The sequence below is a fragment of the Lucilia sericata genome, unplaced genomic scaffold (genome assembly GCF_015586225.1).
Source record: "Lucilia sericata isolate MDLA Ls3-8-SP2 unplaced genomic scaffold, ASM1558622v1 Contig001110F_arrow, whole genome shotgun sequence".
Taxonomy (NCBI): domain Eukaryota; kingdom Metazoa; phylum Arthropoda; class Insecta; order Diptera; family Calliphoridae; genus Lucilia; species Lucilia sericata.
The window spans coordinates 122,938-138,332 of NW_023995082.1; the positions used below are offsets into that span (position 1 = coordinate 122,938).

The window sequence follows — 15,395 nt, forward strand, 5'->3', positions numbered from 1 at the left end:
ATATTTCCACTGCCTACATCACTGGCATTTTGTGCTCTCACAAAATTAAGAATATGAAAAAAAAAATATGAAAAGCTTTTTTCCTCCCAATAAAAAAAACAAATTTATTTACAAAACCGTAACAACAAAAATAAATATGAATATTCATTATACAATAATTACAGATAATATTGTCTACAACAAAAACTAACACCAAACAGTTAAACACTTTTTATAAATAATAAAAATTCTATTAACTATAAACTATACTCGTAACAAATTAAATCTTTTTTGCAAATACCGCAAAATAAAATCGATTCCAAGTATGTAATTGTATTTGTAAGCTGTATTTACAGTAAAATAAATCTGTTAACTTCCTCTTCATCATCATCATTTAATGTTAAAGTAAATAAAAACATTGTTTTTGTTTTTATTAGCTTTGCTTTTTGCTTAAAAAGCTTTTCATGGTGTTTTGTTATTGTTTTTGCACCTACTAAAATTGTTATTTACATTTTCTATGCAAATTCATAAATTTTTGTTGTTATTTTGACTTTTTTATATTTATTTCCCGTATTTTTGTTGTAGTTTGCTGGTGTATGATTGTGTGTTTATTACTTAAATATGTATGTATGTTTGTTCTTCAGTTTGTTTATTATAATGAAAATGTGAAAATAAATACCTATAAAGGGGATGGAAACAAAAATGTTCTTTTTACAGTCACAGAAAAATGTTAGTCATTGTGACTAAACCTATACGGCCAACATGCGTAGAATTATTTTTTTGACCTTGACCGATATGTTTGCAAATAAATAGAAAAAATGTGTGAATTTTTAAATGTTGCAGACTATTTGTATTAAAAAATAAGTAAGAATTTATAGTCAATCATGGCCGACCATATGATACCGTATGCCAGTGATTATGTTACAAATTTTGATTATTTTTTAATAATAAAGTGTTTAATTTAATTTTTACCTTAATGCAGAAATATTTGACAATTTGTTGACAAAAAAGGGATTCCTAAAAGAGGGTTTATTTGGGATTAGGGGGTTAATATGTCCCTATCCAAATAAATTTTGGTAGAATTATTATTTATGCAGAATATCATCGTGATATTAGTGTTTATAAGTGAATTTTGACCATCAAATCATTTTCTAAAGGGGACTTTATATGGAGGATAGGGTCAAATGAGGCCCGATTATAAATCGACTCACAGAGTGATTCCGAGCCGATTGGTATACTTTAAGGAGGGTGTTACAAACATCAGCACAAATGCATAATACCCACCCCACTGTAGTGGTGTAGGGTATAATTACTATTGCTGCTATGATAGGGTTGGTATATTAACTATTTTATTAAGTTTGTAACATGTTGAGGACAAAATTTTGATTTTTTTTAGATTTTTTTTTATGCATACATATTGAAAAGTATACGAGCTTAGAGCACACTTTTTCCAGATGTTCATATGAATTTCAATGTTACCCGTGCAAAATTTAGACGATTCTAACTCTAATGGTTTTCCAGATTGTACATAATTTCAATGGGAGTTGTTGTACTCTATATTGTTAATCTGCAAATTTATTATTTATTAGCCATATGTTTTAATTTCCCAGATATACAAATTGTTGTATTAAATACAAATGGGGAATGCGACGCCCCCTATTGCTAGTTCGTGCATTTTCGCCACATGAATTTCGAAATTGTTTGTGCATAATTGGAGGATTCTACATCTAATAGTTTCTCAGATATATGGTTTTTTTTAAATTGATATGGGAGTTACCACGCCCCATATTTCTAGTCCAGCAATTTTCTTTATATAGGAGTTGCAACACCCACTATAGCAAGTCCGCCCATTTTGTTACCAAATGTTCATATGCATGTTAAAGTTGTCCGTACAAAATTTGAGAGATCTTGCTGTTGCTGTCGATATGCAAATTTTAATACTTATTTTGTATGAGGGCGTGGCACCTGGCCCTTTTTGATATTTGAAATTCAAGAATTATCTATAGTTATTTTCAGACATACAGGAAGCCAGTGTGAAAGTTTTAAGAAAATCGCTTTATCAGTTTAGCCGTCTACGGACTTCAAATATACATACTTATCTATACATATATATATAAATGAATGTGTTTGTATGTTTGTTTGTTTAGACTTTATAAACAGCTAAACGGCTGAACCGATTTTTGTGTAATTTTCGCAGTGTTTTCCTGTATGTCTGGAAGGAACTATAAGCTACTTTTACTTTAAAATTTCAAGTGGGCGAGGAGCCACGCCCACATACAAAATAAGTATTAAAAGTCGCATATCTTAGAAACTGCAACTGCTAGATTCCTAAAATTTTTACTGACAACTTTGACATCCATAAGAATATTTTTGGACAAGTGGGCGTGGGCGTGGCACCTTCCACATTAAGAAAATATTAAATCATTATATCTGGGAAAATATAGTAGTTAGATTGCTCAAATTTTGTCGGAGCCAATTTAGTATCAATATGAATATTTAAGACAAAAAGTGGACGGACTAGCAACAGCGGGCGTGGCACCTCCCATATGAATAAAATTCAAAAATTAGTTTATCTTGAAAACTAATAAAACTAGATTCTTAAAATTTTGCATCCAAATCTTCAATAATTCTTTCACACATGCTTTTGGGGAGTTTTCTATTTAAAATCGGCAAAATCAAACCATAAATAACAGAGATATTATACAAGAGATTTATCATGGTTGAAATCAGGGATGGAAACAATTTATCAAAAAATTTGGATTTTATAAAAGAAATTAAATTATAAAAAAAGGCTTTTAAAGTTCTATTTAAATTACCTTCAAACCTGTTAATTACTTTAAAAGGTTTTCATGCTCCGCTCTTTAGATTCTTTATTGTCTATTTATTCTCTTTTTCAAAATGTTTTTTTTAATTTATTTTCCAATGAATTTCACTTGATTTTGTAATCTGTGTAAGTGTGTGTTCCCTTAATTTAATTGCATTGTTTGTCAGCATTTTTTTGTACTTTTTGGTTTTTCATTTTATCCACTTAAACGCTAGTAAACAAAAGGCGAAAGGGAAAGGGAGAAAAGTGTGATAAGACAGAAGACAAGTGCTTTAAAGATAGTCCAACAATAATGCCTTGTGTTAATTAGAGGTTAGTTAGTTAGTTAGTTAATTTGATATCTTTGACATCGATAATTATCTTTCATTTGTAGCACACAGAGTTGAATTGTCAAGAGAATGTTGCAAAATGTTTAAATTAATAATGAGTTCAAGTAATAGAGTTAGTAGTTGGTTGGATTAATTGTTTGTGATATAAAATCGATAGAAATTAAATTAGAAATTCTAATTATAAGTTATGTGGATGTATCTGTGTATTTATGATATATGAGAAATATATTAACTGTAGGGAAAAGTTTGGTTGCGTATTAGTAATATTTCTTCTTCCAAAGGGCGTCTGTCTGCCTACCAGCGATGGTAAATCCTGTTCACAGTACAATATATTAAAAAAATTGTCTGCAATTTTTTCGAAATGAGTCTCAAAATTTCCGTACTTTTGAGCTTATCGCGAAAAAAAATAATTAATGTTTTTTAAGTTGAAGGGTATAAAAAGGACATTTTAATAGAGCCTCAGATTCTGAGCCATATTTACTAGAAGCATATTTTCCGTATGTCTAAAGAATATTAGAATATTTTTCCATTTTTAGACGTATTTTTATAATTTTTTTCAAAGAGTAAATATGTGTATTAAGTGGTGAAAAGTACAATAATGATTGTCACGCTATGTGGAATAAATAACAAAAATATTTTTGTATTTTGTTTGTTTCCTCCTTTTTTCAATTTACCGTATATTTTATTTGTTTGTATCCCTGCTCAACTACTCCTCTCTAACTAACTGACAGTCACAAAGTCTGAGTAAAAGAACCGGAATGTTTGGTATGATATATATATACACGTTCTACAAACGACCTTGGTGAGCAAAAGAAAAAAAATAACAATAGTAAAAGAAAAATTAAATGCTAAAAGAGAAATAGAGAAATGAAACAAACATAGCGATATAAAACTAATCGAAAAATCCTAATATTTGTTAAGAATTTTTTACCCTAGTTTATTATAGTTTTTTTTTAATCATAAACTTTTCATAATAAAACAGCAAAATATTAAGAATCAATATTAAATTACTATGATTATTATTTTTCAACACAATATGTACTTTGTTTGTTTATTAATGAATACTGAAAAACTTGAAATACTTTAGTTTTTTTATTATAAAAACGTGCCACATGACGTATGAGCGTCGTATTGTATTTATTTAATTTCATGTTAATTAATATTAATCATACGCACTTTATTGTAGATTTGTGCTTGGCATTAATTATTAATTTTTTAATAAAGCATTTAATGTAGAAAAATAACAACAGACACGTGTTAATGATTATAAATAACGAGTTTTACATTAAATTTGTATTTATAGAAGAAGTAATATTTATAGAAACTGTTACTGATTTTGTATTTAGTAGATACATATTTAGTATTCTTTAAATAAATTTATATCAAAACATAGCTTCCATTTGTTTAAACACACACATATATGTATGTATAAAATTACGTCACAAAGGAGCTGATTCATCCATGTCTTTTATGAAATGTATTATGAGATATGATGTAGATTTAAATTTGCTAAATAATACATCTATGGAAGGATTTTTTGAACAGTTTAGATTAAAAAAAGAACTACTTTTTCATTGTATTTTAACATGGAAAAGTTAAAGTCAGTATTGAAAATTTGGCAATTTTCCCATCAAATCTGACTATTTTGAAATGGCAATTGGGGTAATAAATACGTTTTAGCGGTTAGTGGGAAATTTGGATATTTTTAAACCAGCGTCTATAGTCTAGTCTATAGTCTAGTCTATAGTCTAGTCTATAGTCTAGTCTATAGTCTAGTCTATAGTCTAGTCTATAGTCTAGTCTATAGTCTAGTCTATAGTCTAGTCTATAGTCTAGTCTATAGTCTAGTCTATAGTCTAGTCTATAGTCTAGTCTATAGTCAGTCTATAGTCAGTCTATAGTCTAGTCTATAGTCTAGTCTATAGTCTAGTCTATAGTCTAGTCTATAGTCTAGTCTATAGTCTAGTCTATAGTCTAGTCTATAGTCTAGTCTATAGTCTAGTCTATAGTCTAGTCTATAGTCTAGTCTATAGTCTAGTCTATAGTCTAGTCTATAGTCTAGTCTATAGTCTAGTCTATAGTCTAGTCTATAGTCTAGTCTATAGTCTAGTCTATAGTCTAGTCTATAGTCTAGTCTATAGTCTAGTCTATAGTCTAGTCTATAGTCTAGTCTATAGTCTAGTCTATAGTCTAGTCTATAGTCTAGTCTATAGTCTAGTCTATAGTCTAGTCTATAGTCTAGTCTATAGTCTAGTCTATGGTCTAGTCTATAGTCTAGTCTATAGTCTAGTCTATAGTCTAGTCTATAGTCTAGTCTATAGTCTAGTCTATAGTCTAGTCTATAGTCTAGTCTATAGTCTAGTCTATAGTCTAGTCTATAGTCTAGTCTATAGTCTAGTCTATAGTCTAGTCTATTAGTCTAGCCTATAGTCTAGTCTATAGTCTAGTCTATAGTCTAGTCTATAGTCTAGTCTATAGTCTAGTCTATTGTCTAGTCTATAGTCTAGTCTATAGTCTAGTCTATAGTCTAGTCTATTGTCTAGTCTATTGTCTAGTCTATTGTCTAGTCTATTGTCTAGTCTATTGTCTAGTCTATTGTCTAGTCTATTGTCTAGTCTATTGTCTAGTCTATAGTTTAGTCTATAGTCTAGTCTATAGTCTAGTCTATAGTCTAGTCTATAGTCTAGTCTATAGTCTAGTCTATTGTCTAGTCTATAGTCTAGTCTGTATTCTAGTCTATAGTCTAGTCTATAGTCTAGTCTGTATTCTAGTCTATAGTCTAGTCTGTAGTCTAGTCTATAGTCTAGTCTATAGTCTAGTCTGTATTCTAGTCTATAGTCTAGTCTATAGTCTAGTCTAGTCTATAGTCTAGTCTATAGTCTAGTCTATAGTCTAGTCTATAGTCTAGTCTATAGTCTAGTCTATAGTCTAGTCTATAGTCTAGTCTATAGTCTAGTCTAGTCTATAGTCTAGTCTATAGTCTAGTCTATAGTCTAGTCTATAGTCTAGCCTATAGTCTAGTCTATAGTCTAGTCTATAGTCTAGTCTATAGTCTAGTCTATAGTCTAGTCTATAGTCTAGTCTATAGTCTAGTCTATAGTCTAGTCTATAGTCTAGTCTATAGTCTAGTCTATAGTTTAGTCTATAGACTAGTCTATAGTCTAATCTATAGTCTAGTCTATAGTCTAGTCTATAGTCTAGTCTATAGTCTAATCTATAGTAAAGGCTATCCATCAAGCCATCAAGATCTAAAGATTGTTTTTTCTATCACTATCACACCGTGATATTTGGACAACTGTCGAAGAAGTTAACATCTTGATCGCTTGATTACTTATGAACTACGAGTGACAGGAAATTACTCTTATTTACAAGTATTATAATAAATTTTGTTGATTAAGTAACATTTCTAACAATGAATTTGTAATATAAAAAAAATGGTACTTTATATATGTAAATATAAATTTATATTAATACTAACATTACCCAGTGTGCATCGCTACCCTCATCATAGTTGAATATATATACACAAATACCATATTGAAGATTTTCCTTCAATCAAGACGCAGCACATTTAATTAATGTTCTGTTTGTAAGTATATTCCATATTATACAGACTTTAAGAATACAAGTTGTAACGATATAATACCAAAATGTCCACTATTATAAACTATCATTTAATTGGGATCCTAGTATTTGTCTGATGTTTGTATGTTATAAAAAATATAAAAGAACATAAAAAATACCCTTCCTCGTAATCAAATTCATAACTTAAAATGTATTTCCATTACTGAAGACAACAATAAGAATTCTCACATAATTTTTTTTAACTCATTTAAATTCCTCAATTAATATTTACAACTACATCATGTATCAACTTATTTCTTCCATCAGTATTAATTCTATAATCCAGTAACATCTGCAGCAGAAGTTGGTTCTTATCCATTTGACTTTGAAGTTGTTGTTCCTTTTCTAATTCCTTATCCAATTGATTATGAAGTTCTTGTTCCTTTTCTAATTCCTCCTGTAATTGATTTTGAAGTTCTTTTTCATTTGCTAATTGACTTTGAATTTGTTTTTCATTTTCTAATTCCTTTTGTAATTGACTTTTAAGTTCTTGTTCCTTTGCCAATTCTTCTTGTAATTGAGTTTTAAGTTCTTGTTTCTTTGCCAATTCCTCTTTTAGTTTTGCCTCATAAAAATCTTTTAATTCATTTTGATTATGACTACTATTGTCATTATATTCACAGATAACTCCTTGTAAACTATAACAACCGCCATCATTCCATTTAATTTTATCCGTCCATCCAGTTAGAACACAATATTCCTGACTATTTTCAAAATTGGGTTCACCAGGTGACCAATTTGAGAAAATCATTTCATTACCAGTTGAAATCCAAATATAATGATGATCTTTACCATTGGCTATGGCACCAATCCACATGCCATTAACAGCTCCAAATGTTTTGCTCAATAAATTAGTTATATCGTCAGATTTTTCCTTGGCATCAATTGTAACCAAACTCATGTTCATGCTGGCGCATTTCGTTAAAGCATCAAACCAGGTAAACTATAAATTGTTATATTATTTTAATTGTAATTTATAATCTTTATGTTTGAAAAAAAAAACTTATATTCATTTTCAATATAGTAGATCTTTTTCTGGTCGGATGTATATAAATTGTTGGCGGAATATATTGCTTGAATTTTTAAATTAATTATAGTTATTATGACAAATACATGAAATAATTTTCCCATCTTATATGTATTACTGCACTTGGCAGTAAAGTCTATTTATTGTGCCCATTTATATATATTCAAGACTTTTAAACAATATTCCTTTCCTTATCAGGTATCGTCTTATTTTCTACTTAAAAAGTACTTAAACTAGATAATAAATACTAGTTAAAGGAAATTTAACTGCGGTTTACCGGAAATTAAAATTATTAATTAAACTTACTTTTCAATTTATTTACTAAAATACTTTTCTATTTTATTTAATTAAAATTATTAAGTATAGTCTTGCTTAGTGAAAAACCAATAGGAAAGTACAGTCGGGCATGGCCGACTATATGATACCATACCCTACCCTGGGTATATTTTAAAAATTATTTATTTTTCATATAAATTTTGTTGAATTTTACCTTAATTCCGATGTATTTAAGCAATTTATTGATGAAAAACTAAATTTCTAAAATAGGCTTTATATGGGAGCTAGGGTCAAATATGGGCCGATCGTAAAAGAATTGGGAAAAGGGATGTAATTTCATATAAATGGGTATACGTTTTTTGGACGTTTAAGATATTTTTTAAAGGGGGGGTTTGTATGGAGGCTACGGTCAAACGATCATTATAAAAATGGACATGGTCATTTATGCTTATATAAAAGTTAGTTGTGCCAAATTTTGGTGAGATTGCAGTATATTTGACATAGTTATGTGGTGAAAACCCAAAATCTATCTATCCATCTATCTATCTATCTATCTATCTATCTATCTATCTATCTATCTATCTATCTATCTATCTATCCATCTATCTATCTATCTATCTATCTATCTATCTATCTATCTATCTATCTATCTATCTATCTATCTATCTATCTATCTATCTATCTATCTATCTATCTATCTATCTATCTATCTATCTATCTATCTATCTATCTATCTATCTATCTATCTATCTATCTATCTATCTATCTATCTATCTATCTATCTATCTATCTATCTATCTATCTATCTATCTATCTATCTATCTATCTATCTATCTATCTATCTATCTATCTATCTATCTATCTATCTATCTATCTATCTATCTATCTATCTATCTATCTATCTATCTATCTATCTATCTATCTATCTATCTATCTATCTATCTATCTATCTATCTATCTATCTATCTATCTATCTATCTATCTATCTATCTATCTATCTATCTATCTATCTATCTATCTATCTATCTATCTATCTATCTAATCTATCTATCTATCTATCTATCTATCTATCTATCTATCTATCTATCTATCTATCTATCTATCTATCTATCTATCTATCTATCTATCTAGCTATCTATCTATCTATCTATCTATCTATCTATCTATCTATCTATCTATCTATCTATCTATCTATCTATCTATCTATCTATCTATCTATCTATCTATCTATCTATCTATCTATCTATCTATCTATCTATCTATCTATCTATCTATCTATCTATCTATCTATCTATCTATCTATCTATCTATCTATCTATCTATCTATCTATCTATCTATCTATCTATCTATCTATCTATCTATCTTCTATCTATCTATCTATCTATCTATCTATCTATCTATCTATCTATCTATCTATCTATCTATCTATCTATCTATCTATCTATCTATCTATCTATTCTATCTATCTATCTATCTATCTATCTATCTATCTATCTATCTATCTATCTATCTATCTATCTATCTATCTATCTATCTATCTATCTATCTATCTATCTATCTATCTATCTATCTATCTATCTATCTATCTATCTATCTATCTATCTATCTATCTATCTATCTATCTATCTATCTATCTATCTATCTATCTATCTATCTATCTATCTATCTATCTATCTATCTATCTATCTATCTATCTATCTATCAATCTATCTATTTTATTTTCGGCTTTGTTAACTAATCTATGAACTAATTTATTACATAGTCTTCTGACTAGTTTAATAACAGATCTATGAGATTATCAGTAAACTAGTCTATTGACTATTCCACTTACTAGTCTATGTACAAATCTATTGACTAGTTCATTGACTACTTTATTGACTTATCTATTGGGTTACTATTCCTTACTTTTCAATGTTTTTGCTGGGTTGTTTTTGTTTTAGTTACTACTTTCGCTATTTATTGTTTAGTATTGTTAATGTAAAATGTGTTAATTCGCACAAAAAATGACACAAATAGTCAAGTTTCACAACGAAAACAAAAACTAATAATAAAATAGCGAGAAAAATATTCCAAGTGTAATCGTATAGCTACCATAGCTATACATCTACATTAGGGGTATAACCACAACTAGATACTGTCACTACGTGATAACCATATACATATTTCTTGTTCCATATCTCAAAATGCAAAACATCGATACATTTTACTCGATCAAGTATGCGGCTTTGAACCATTACCATTTTAACAAGATCTTTTTTGGGTCCATTTTTTAATTTCGATTCGAGGACGGCCTTTTGGCCAGTTAATAAGAGTTAATAATTTTATTTTAAAAGAATGTATACAAGTTATGGCCCTAATGTATATACTACCAGTATTATGATATTTATTTACCAAAAAGTTCAAGTTCTATCCTGAGGGGTGAAACTACACACCACGTGTATTTATTCAATGGCATTGAAGGACTCTTGTGATTATTTCGACACGTGTTAAATGACTTTTAAATAACTTTTGGCAACACATTTCAAAGGGTTTTACAATGATTTGTTTTATTTTGAGCAATGATATATGGAAAAAATGTGTAACATTTTGTCAAAATACGAATATAAAATACTTGTTTTAAAAAATAATTTATTATGATGTTTTTGTACTTTTTGTGCAATTGTTTTTCACGCAATATTCAGAGGAAATGGGCAAGTAGTTAGTTCCTATTCTAGTCTATAGTCCTACTCTATAGTCTAGTCAATAGTCTAGTCTACAGTCTATAGTCTATAGTTCTAGTCTACTAGTCTAGTCCTAATAGTCTAGTCTATAGTCGTAGTCTATAGTCTGTCTATAGTCTAGTCTATAGTCGAGTCTATAGTCTAGGCTATAGTCCTAGGTCTATAAGTCTAGTCTGTAAGTCTAGTCTAGTAGTCTAGTCTTATAGTCTAGTCGATAGTCTAGTCTATAGTCCCTAGTCCTATAGTCTAGGTCTAATAGTCTAGTCTATAGTCTAGTCTATAGTCTAGTCCTATAGTCTAGTCCTATAGTCCTAGTCTAGAGTCTAGTCCTATAGTCTAGTCTATAGTCTAGTCTATAGTCTAGTCTATAGTCTAGTCTATAGTCTAGTCTATAGTCTAGTCTATAGTCTAGTCTATAGTCTAGGCTATATCTAGTCTATAGTCTAGTCTATAGTCTAGTCTATAGTCTAGTCTATAGTCTAGTCTATAGTCTAGTCTATAGTCTAGTCTATAGTCTAGTCTATAGTCTAGTCTATAGTCTAGTCTATAGTCTAGTCTATAGTCTAGTCTATGTCTAGTCTATAGTTCTAGTCTATAGTCTAGTCTATAGTATAGTCTATAGTCTAGTCTATAGTCTAGTCTATAGTCTAGTCATAGTCTAAGTCATATTAGTCTAGTCTATAGTCTAGAGTCTATAGTCTAGTCTATAGTCTAGTCTATAGTCTAGTCTATAGTCTAGTCTATAGTCTAGTCTAATAGTCTAGTCCTATAGTCTAGTCTATAGTCTAGTCTATAGTCTAGTCTATAGTCTAGTCTATAGTCCTAGTCTATAGTCTAGTCTATAGTCTAGTCTATAGTCTAGTCTATAGTCTAGTCTATAGTCTAGTCCTATAGTCTAGTCTATAGTCTAGTCTATAGTCCTAGTCTATAGTCTAGTCTATAGTCTAGTCTATAGTCTAGTCTATAGTCTAGTCTATATAGTCTATAGTCTAGTCTATAGTCTAGTCTATAGTCTAGTCTATAGTCTAGTCTATAGTCTAGTCTATAGTCTAGTCTATAGTCTAGTCTATAGTCTAGTCTATAGTCTAGTCTATAGTCTAGTCTATAGTCTAGTCTATAGTCTAGTCTATAGTCTAGTCTATAGTCTAGTCTATAGTCTAGTCTATAGTCTAGTCTATAGTCTAGTCTATAGTCTAGTCTATAGTCTAGTCTATAGTCTAGTCTATAGTCTAGTCTATAGTCTAGTCTATAGTCTAGTCTATAGTCTAGTCTATAGTCTAGTCTATAGTCTAGTCTATAGTCTAGTCTATAGTCTAGTCTATAGTCTAGTCTATAGTCTAGTCTATAGTCTAGTCTATAGTCTAGTCTATAGTCCTAGTCTATAGTCTAGTCTATAGTCTAGTCTAGTCTAGTCTATAGTCTAGTCTATATTCTAGTCTATAGTCTAGTCTATATTTTAGTCTAGACTCTAATCTATAGATTCAGTACGTCTTTTATTACAAAAAATAAGAAAAAATATTAAACGGAAAACGAAAAATTACCTTTTATAGATCAGTATGCTGCGTGTTGAATTCTATGTTTCTCGGTCAAATATTATAAAAGATTCTTAATTTTTTTTATTTTTATAGGCTCAATATTATGTAAAGATTCTAAAAGTACCAATTAAGGAACAAATAGTACCAAAAAATTAACTCTTATAGATTTTCATTTCATCAGGATATATGTATGTATGTACCAGTTGCAGAACAAAAAAGTACCAAAATTACTTTCCTACAATTTTCATTCACTCAGGACTCTGAATGTTTTTATGTTTATCATTTACTCCGGGATATGATGTTTTTAGGTAAATTAAAAAAGTAAATTTTAAAGAACGAAAATGTACTAAAAAAGTCCTCTTTTATAAGTTCTTATTCACAAAAAATCTAAATTTTTATTAAATTTTCAGATGTTAACTCGCATTTTCCTCATATATCCGTTATTTATGGACTGATTTTGCTGATTTTAAATAGAAAACTTCTCGAAAGCATGTTTGATTTGGTCCCCAAAGATATCAAGGGTTTTAAGAAAATTTATTACAACAACAGACCGACTCTGCTATTTATAAGAACTCAGAATATACATATGGGGAATTTCGTGTCAAGTGATCCAACTTTAAAAAAAAGATGTCTTCCGATTTGGATGAAATTTGCACCAAGGTTAGTACTTTGGGATAGTAGGCCAGACACAAATTTTCAGCTCTATCGGTCAAGAACTGCCGGGTCACTTGACATATACTTTATAGGGTCGGAAAAATTATATTATAGAAATTATAAACAGAATGACAAACTTATGTATGTATACCCTTCTCACGAAAAATAGTTTGAACCACAATTGGCCCTATCTCTTACACAAGTCCGCATATAACGATTCTTGCAGAATAACACCAACAAAAAATGTTAAGTAGGAACTAAATGTGCTGAAATTTTGTCCATGTTAGTTTTGGCGGACATTGTCCCTACCACCCATAAGTGGGGTCTTGGGATCACGCAAGATCACCTTCAGAAGATGATTTTAATGCAGCTCAACATGCAGACCACGGTTCATGTTCATTAAAGGCTGTGATGTGAAGAAAAATTTGGCAAAAGTTTATTTTTAGAAAATATTATTCACTATTTCAAATTCTGTATAGGTCAGTCCATAATTGATGCAAGACCCCATAAAACACCTTAGAACATATGCTTTAATGGTGGGTACATCTATGTACAAGATTTGGCATAGTACATATTACTACATATTAACATACATATTACTTGTTTCTCTTCTGAAGTTTAGTACAAATTTTATCAAAATCGGCAGTCCTTTGGACTTTGTGTTAGAAGTACAATTTTAGATTATCATTTCAATAAGGAAATAAATTTAATATTGTACAAAATGTGTCATCGTACCATTGTACTTTTGTGGATTAAATTGTACTAAAAAGACTACAATTGTACCAATTTTGTCCACTCTGATGTACATATATCGAGCATATATGTATGTTTGTAGTTCTGCCCCTAGACAATAGTGGAGGTCTCTTATCTCCCGATAAAAGTATCATTTATGGTTAAAAAATTAGCTCATACGAAATTATATTAATCGTGCAGAAGAGTCCAAAATGAATCGAATAGGAATAACTATTTAAAAATAGTTAACTGGGTAGTTATTACATATTTGAAAATGTGTAGGTATAATGTGTTCAGACTACTTGACACTTGAAACCGTTAGTATATTTGTTTTTTGCAAGAGCTGCAATTAACAATAACAACATATGTATAAATTGAAATAAACAAATGTATGTAATATTAAAAAATAAACAACAACAAAATAGAAATGACATAAACTAAACTGACAATTAAGTACTAAACTCTGAAACAATCTCTCTCTTTTTGTTGGTCTGAGACACAGGTTAGAGCAACAAATCAATAAAGTTGGCACAAGAAAATAATAAAAGAAACTGACAGCAAAGCAGAATAACATACATAAATAAACACAACACGAAATGTCATTAAGAGGTCATATGAAAAAACAACAACATACATAATTATAATTAATAATAATTAACATTTTTTACTTAATATAGATAAGTATTACATTTTATTTTGTTAACCATGAACTTACATCTTGACATTGAACTGGCTTAATAATCCAAACAATTGGTTGGAAATTATTAAACATTATAATGAAAACGAAATTGAAAACTTTTTCACTGAAGTTTTTTTTTACTTTTTTCAGATTTTCAAATTTTTTTATAACAAAATTTTAGCTTATTTTAACAGCCTTTAAGAAATCAAGGTTATTTGATTTGGAAAACAACCTAAAGAAATTTTTTACAGAAAGTCAGTTTAATTTCCTAGAAGTTCCTTTTTAACTCTGTTCACTTAAGTCTTATCACCGATTTTGAGCCCAGGAACTTCTTAGCGGAATTGTTCCGTAACAAAAAAAAGCAATTTTTAAAGGGTCTGTTAAGTTTATTTATTTTGCAAATAATTTCAAATCACTTAACTTTTCTTGTTAAATTATTGATTTTTAATTTTCTGCTTTATTTCCTAGTTATTTCTTTTCTGTTTGGATTATAAAACACATGTGCATTAAACGACCGAAAAATGTGAAAAAACGCACAATTTCTTTTTTTCGACTTAAAAATTATTTCTATTCTTTATTATTTTTAATTTTTTTCCTGTTGATGTTGTTGCTATTTTACCACCGTGTTATTTTTTCGTATGATTCTCGTTTAGACGTCTGCGTATTTTGAGTTGTTTAACACTTAACCAACCACGAAGAACTGAAGACATGAAAATTTCTGCAGGAATCAGCAAAATTCTCATTTCTATTGCCTGGAAAGAGTTTGTGTTTGTTGTGCCAAAAATGTAGAGGAATGTCATGTTAAACGGTCGTTTGTTTACACTGAAGGGCAAAAGTTTTAATAATCAGTTGAGTTTAATAAAAGTTCAGTTCAATTCCCGTCCCGTTTTTCTGAAAACTTGCTTGCCTTGAATACATCGCTACCCTTATCGAAATGAAATTAAATCGAAATTTGGATCACAAATGTATGAAAAGATATATGAACACTCTAATATATTTATTATATTTATATTTA

General features: G+C 29.3%; 2 protein-coding genes across 3 annotated transcripts in view; both read right to left on the minus strand.

The window, feature by feature from the left end:
- Positions 1-15,082, minus strand: part of LOC119610065 (calcium-binding mitochondrial carrier protein Aralar1) — a 50,873-nt gene extending 35,791 nt beyond the window's left edge. The window contains exon 1 of one of the 2 annotated variants that reach the window (XM_037965150.1): positions 14,417-15,082. In XM_037965150.1, coding sequence (XP_037821078.1) covers positions 14,417-14,473 — 57 coding nt within the window. In that variant the 5' untranslated portion in view covers positions 14,474-15,082. The remainder of the gene's footprint in view (positions 1-14,416) is intronic. The other variant, XM_037965148.1, reaches the window with a different exon arrangement.
- On the minus strand, positions 6,669-7,893 carry LOC119610067. Its single transcript, XM_037965156.1, has one exon. It carries the CDS (start codon positions 7,661-7,663, stop codon positions 6,974-6,976), a length of 690 nt encoding a protein of 229 aa, XP_037821084.1. The 5' UTR covers positions 7,664-7,893; the 3' UTR covers positions 6,669-6,973.
- Positions 15,083-15,395: the final 313 nt, after the last annotated feature.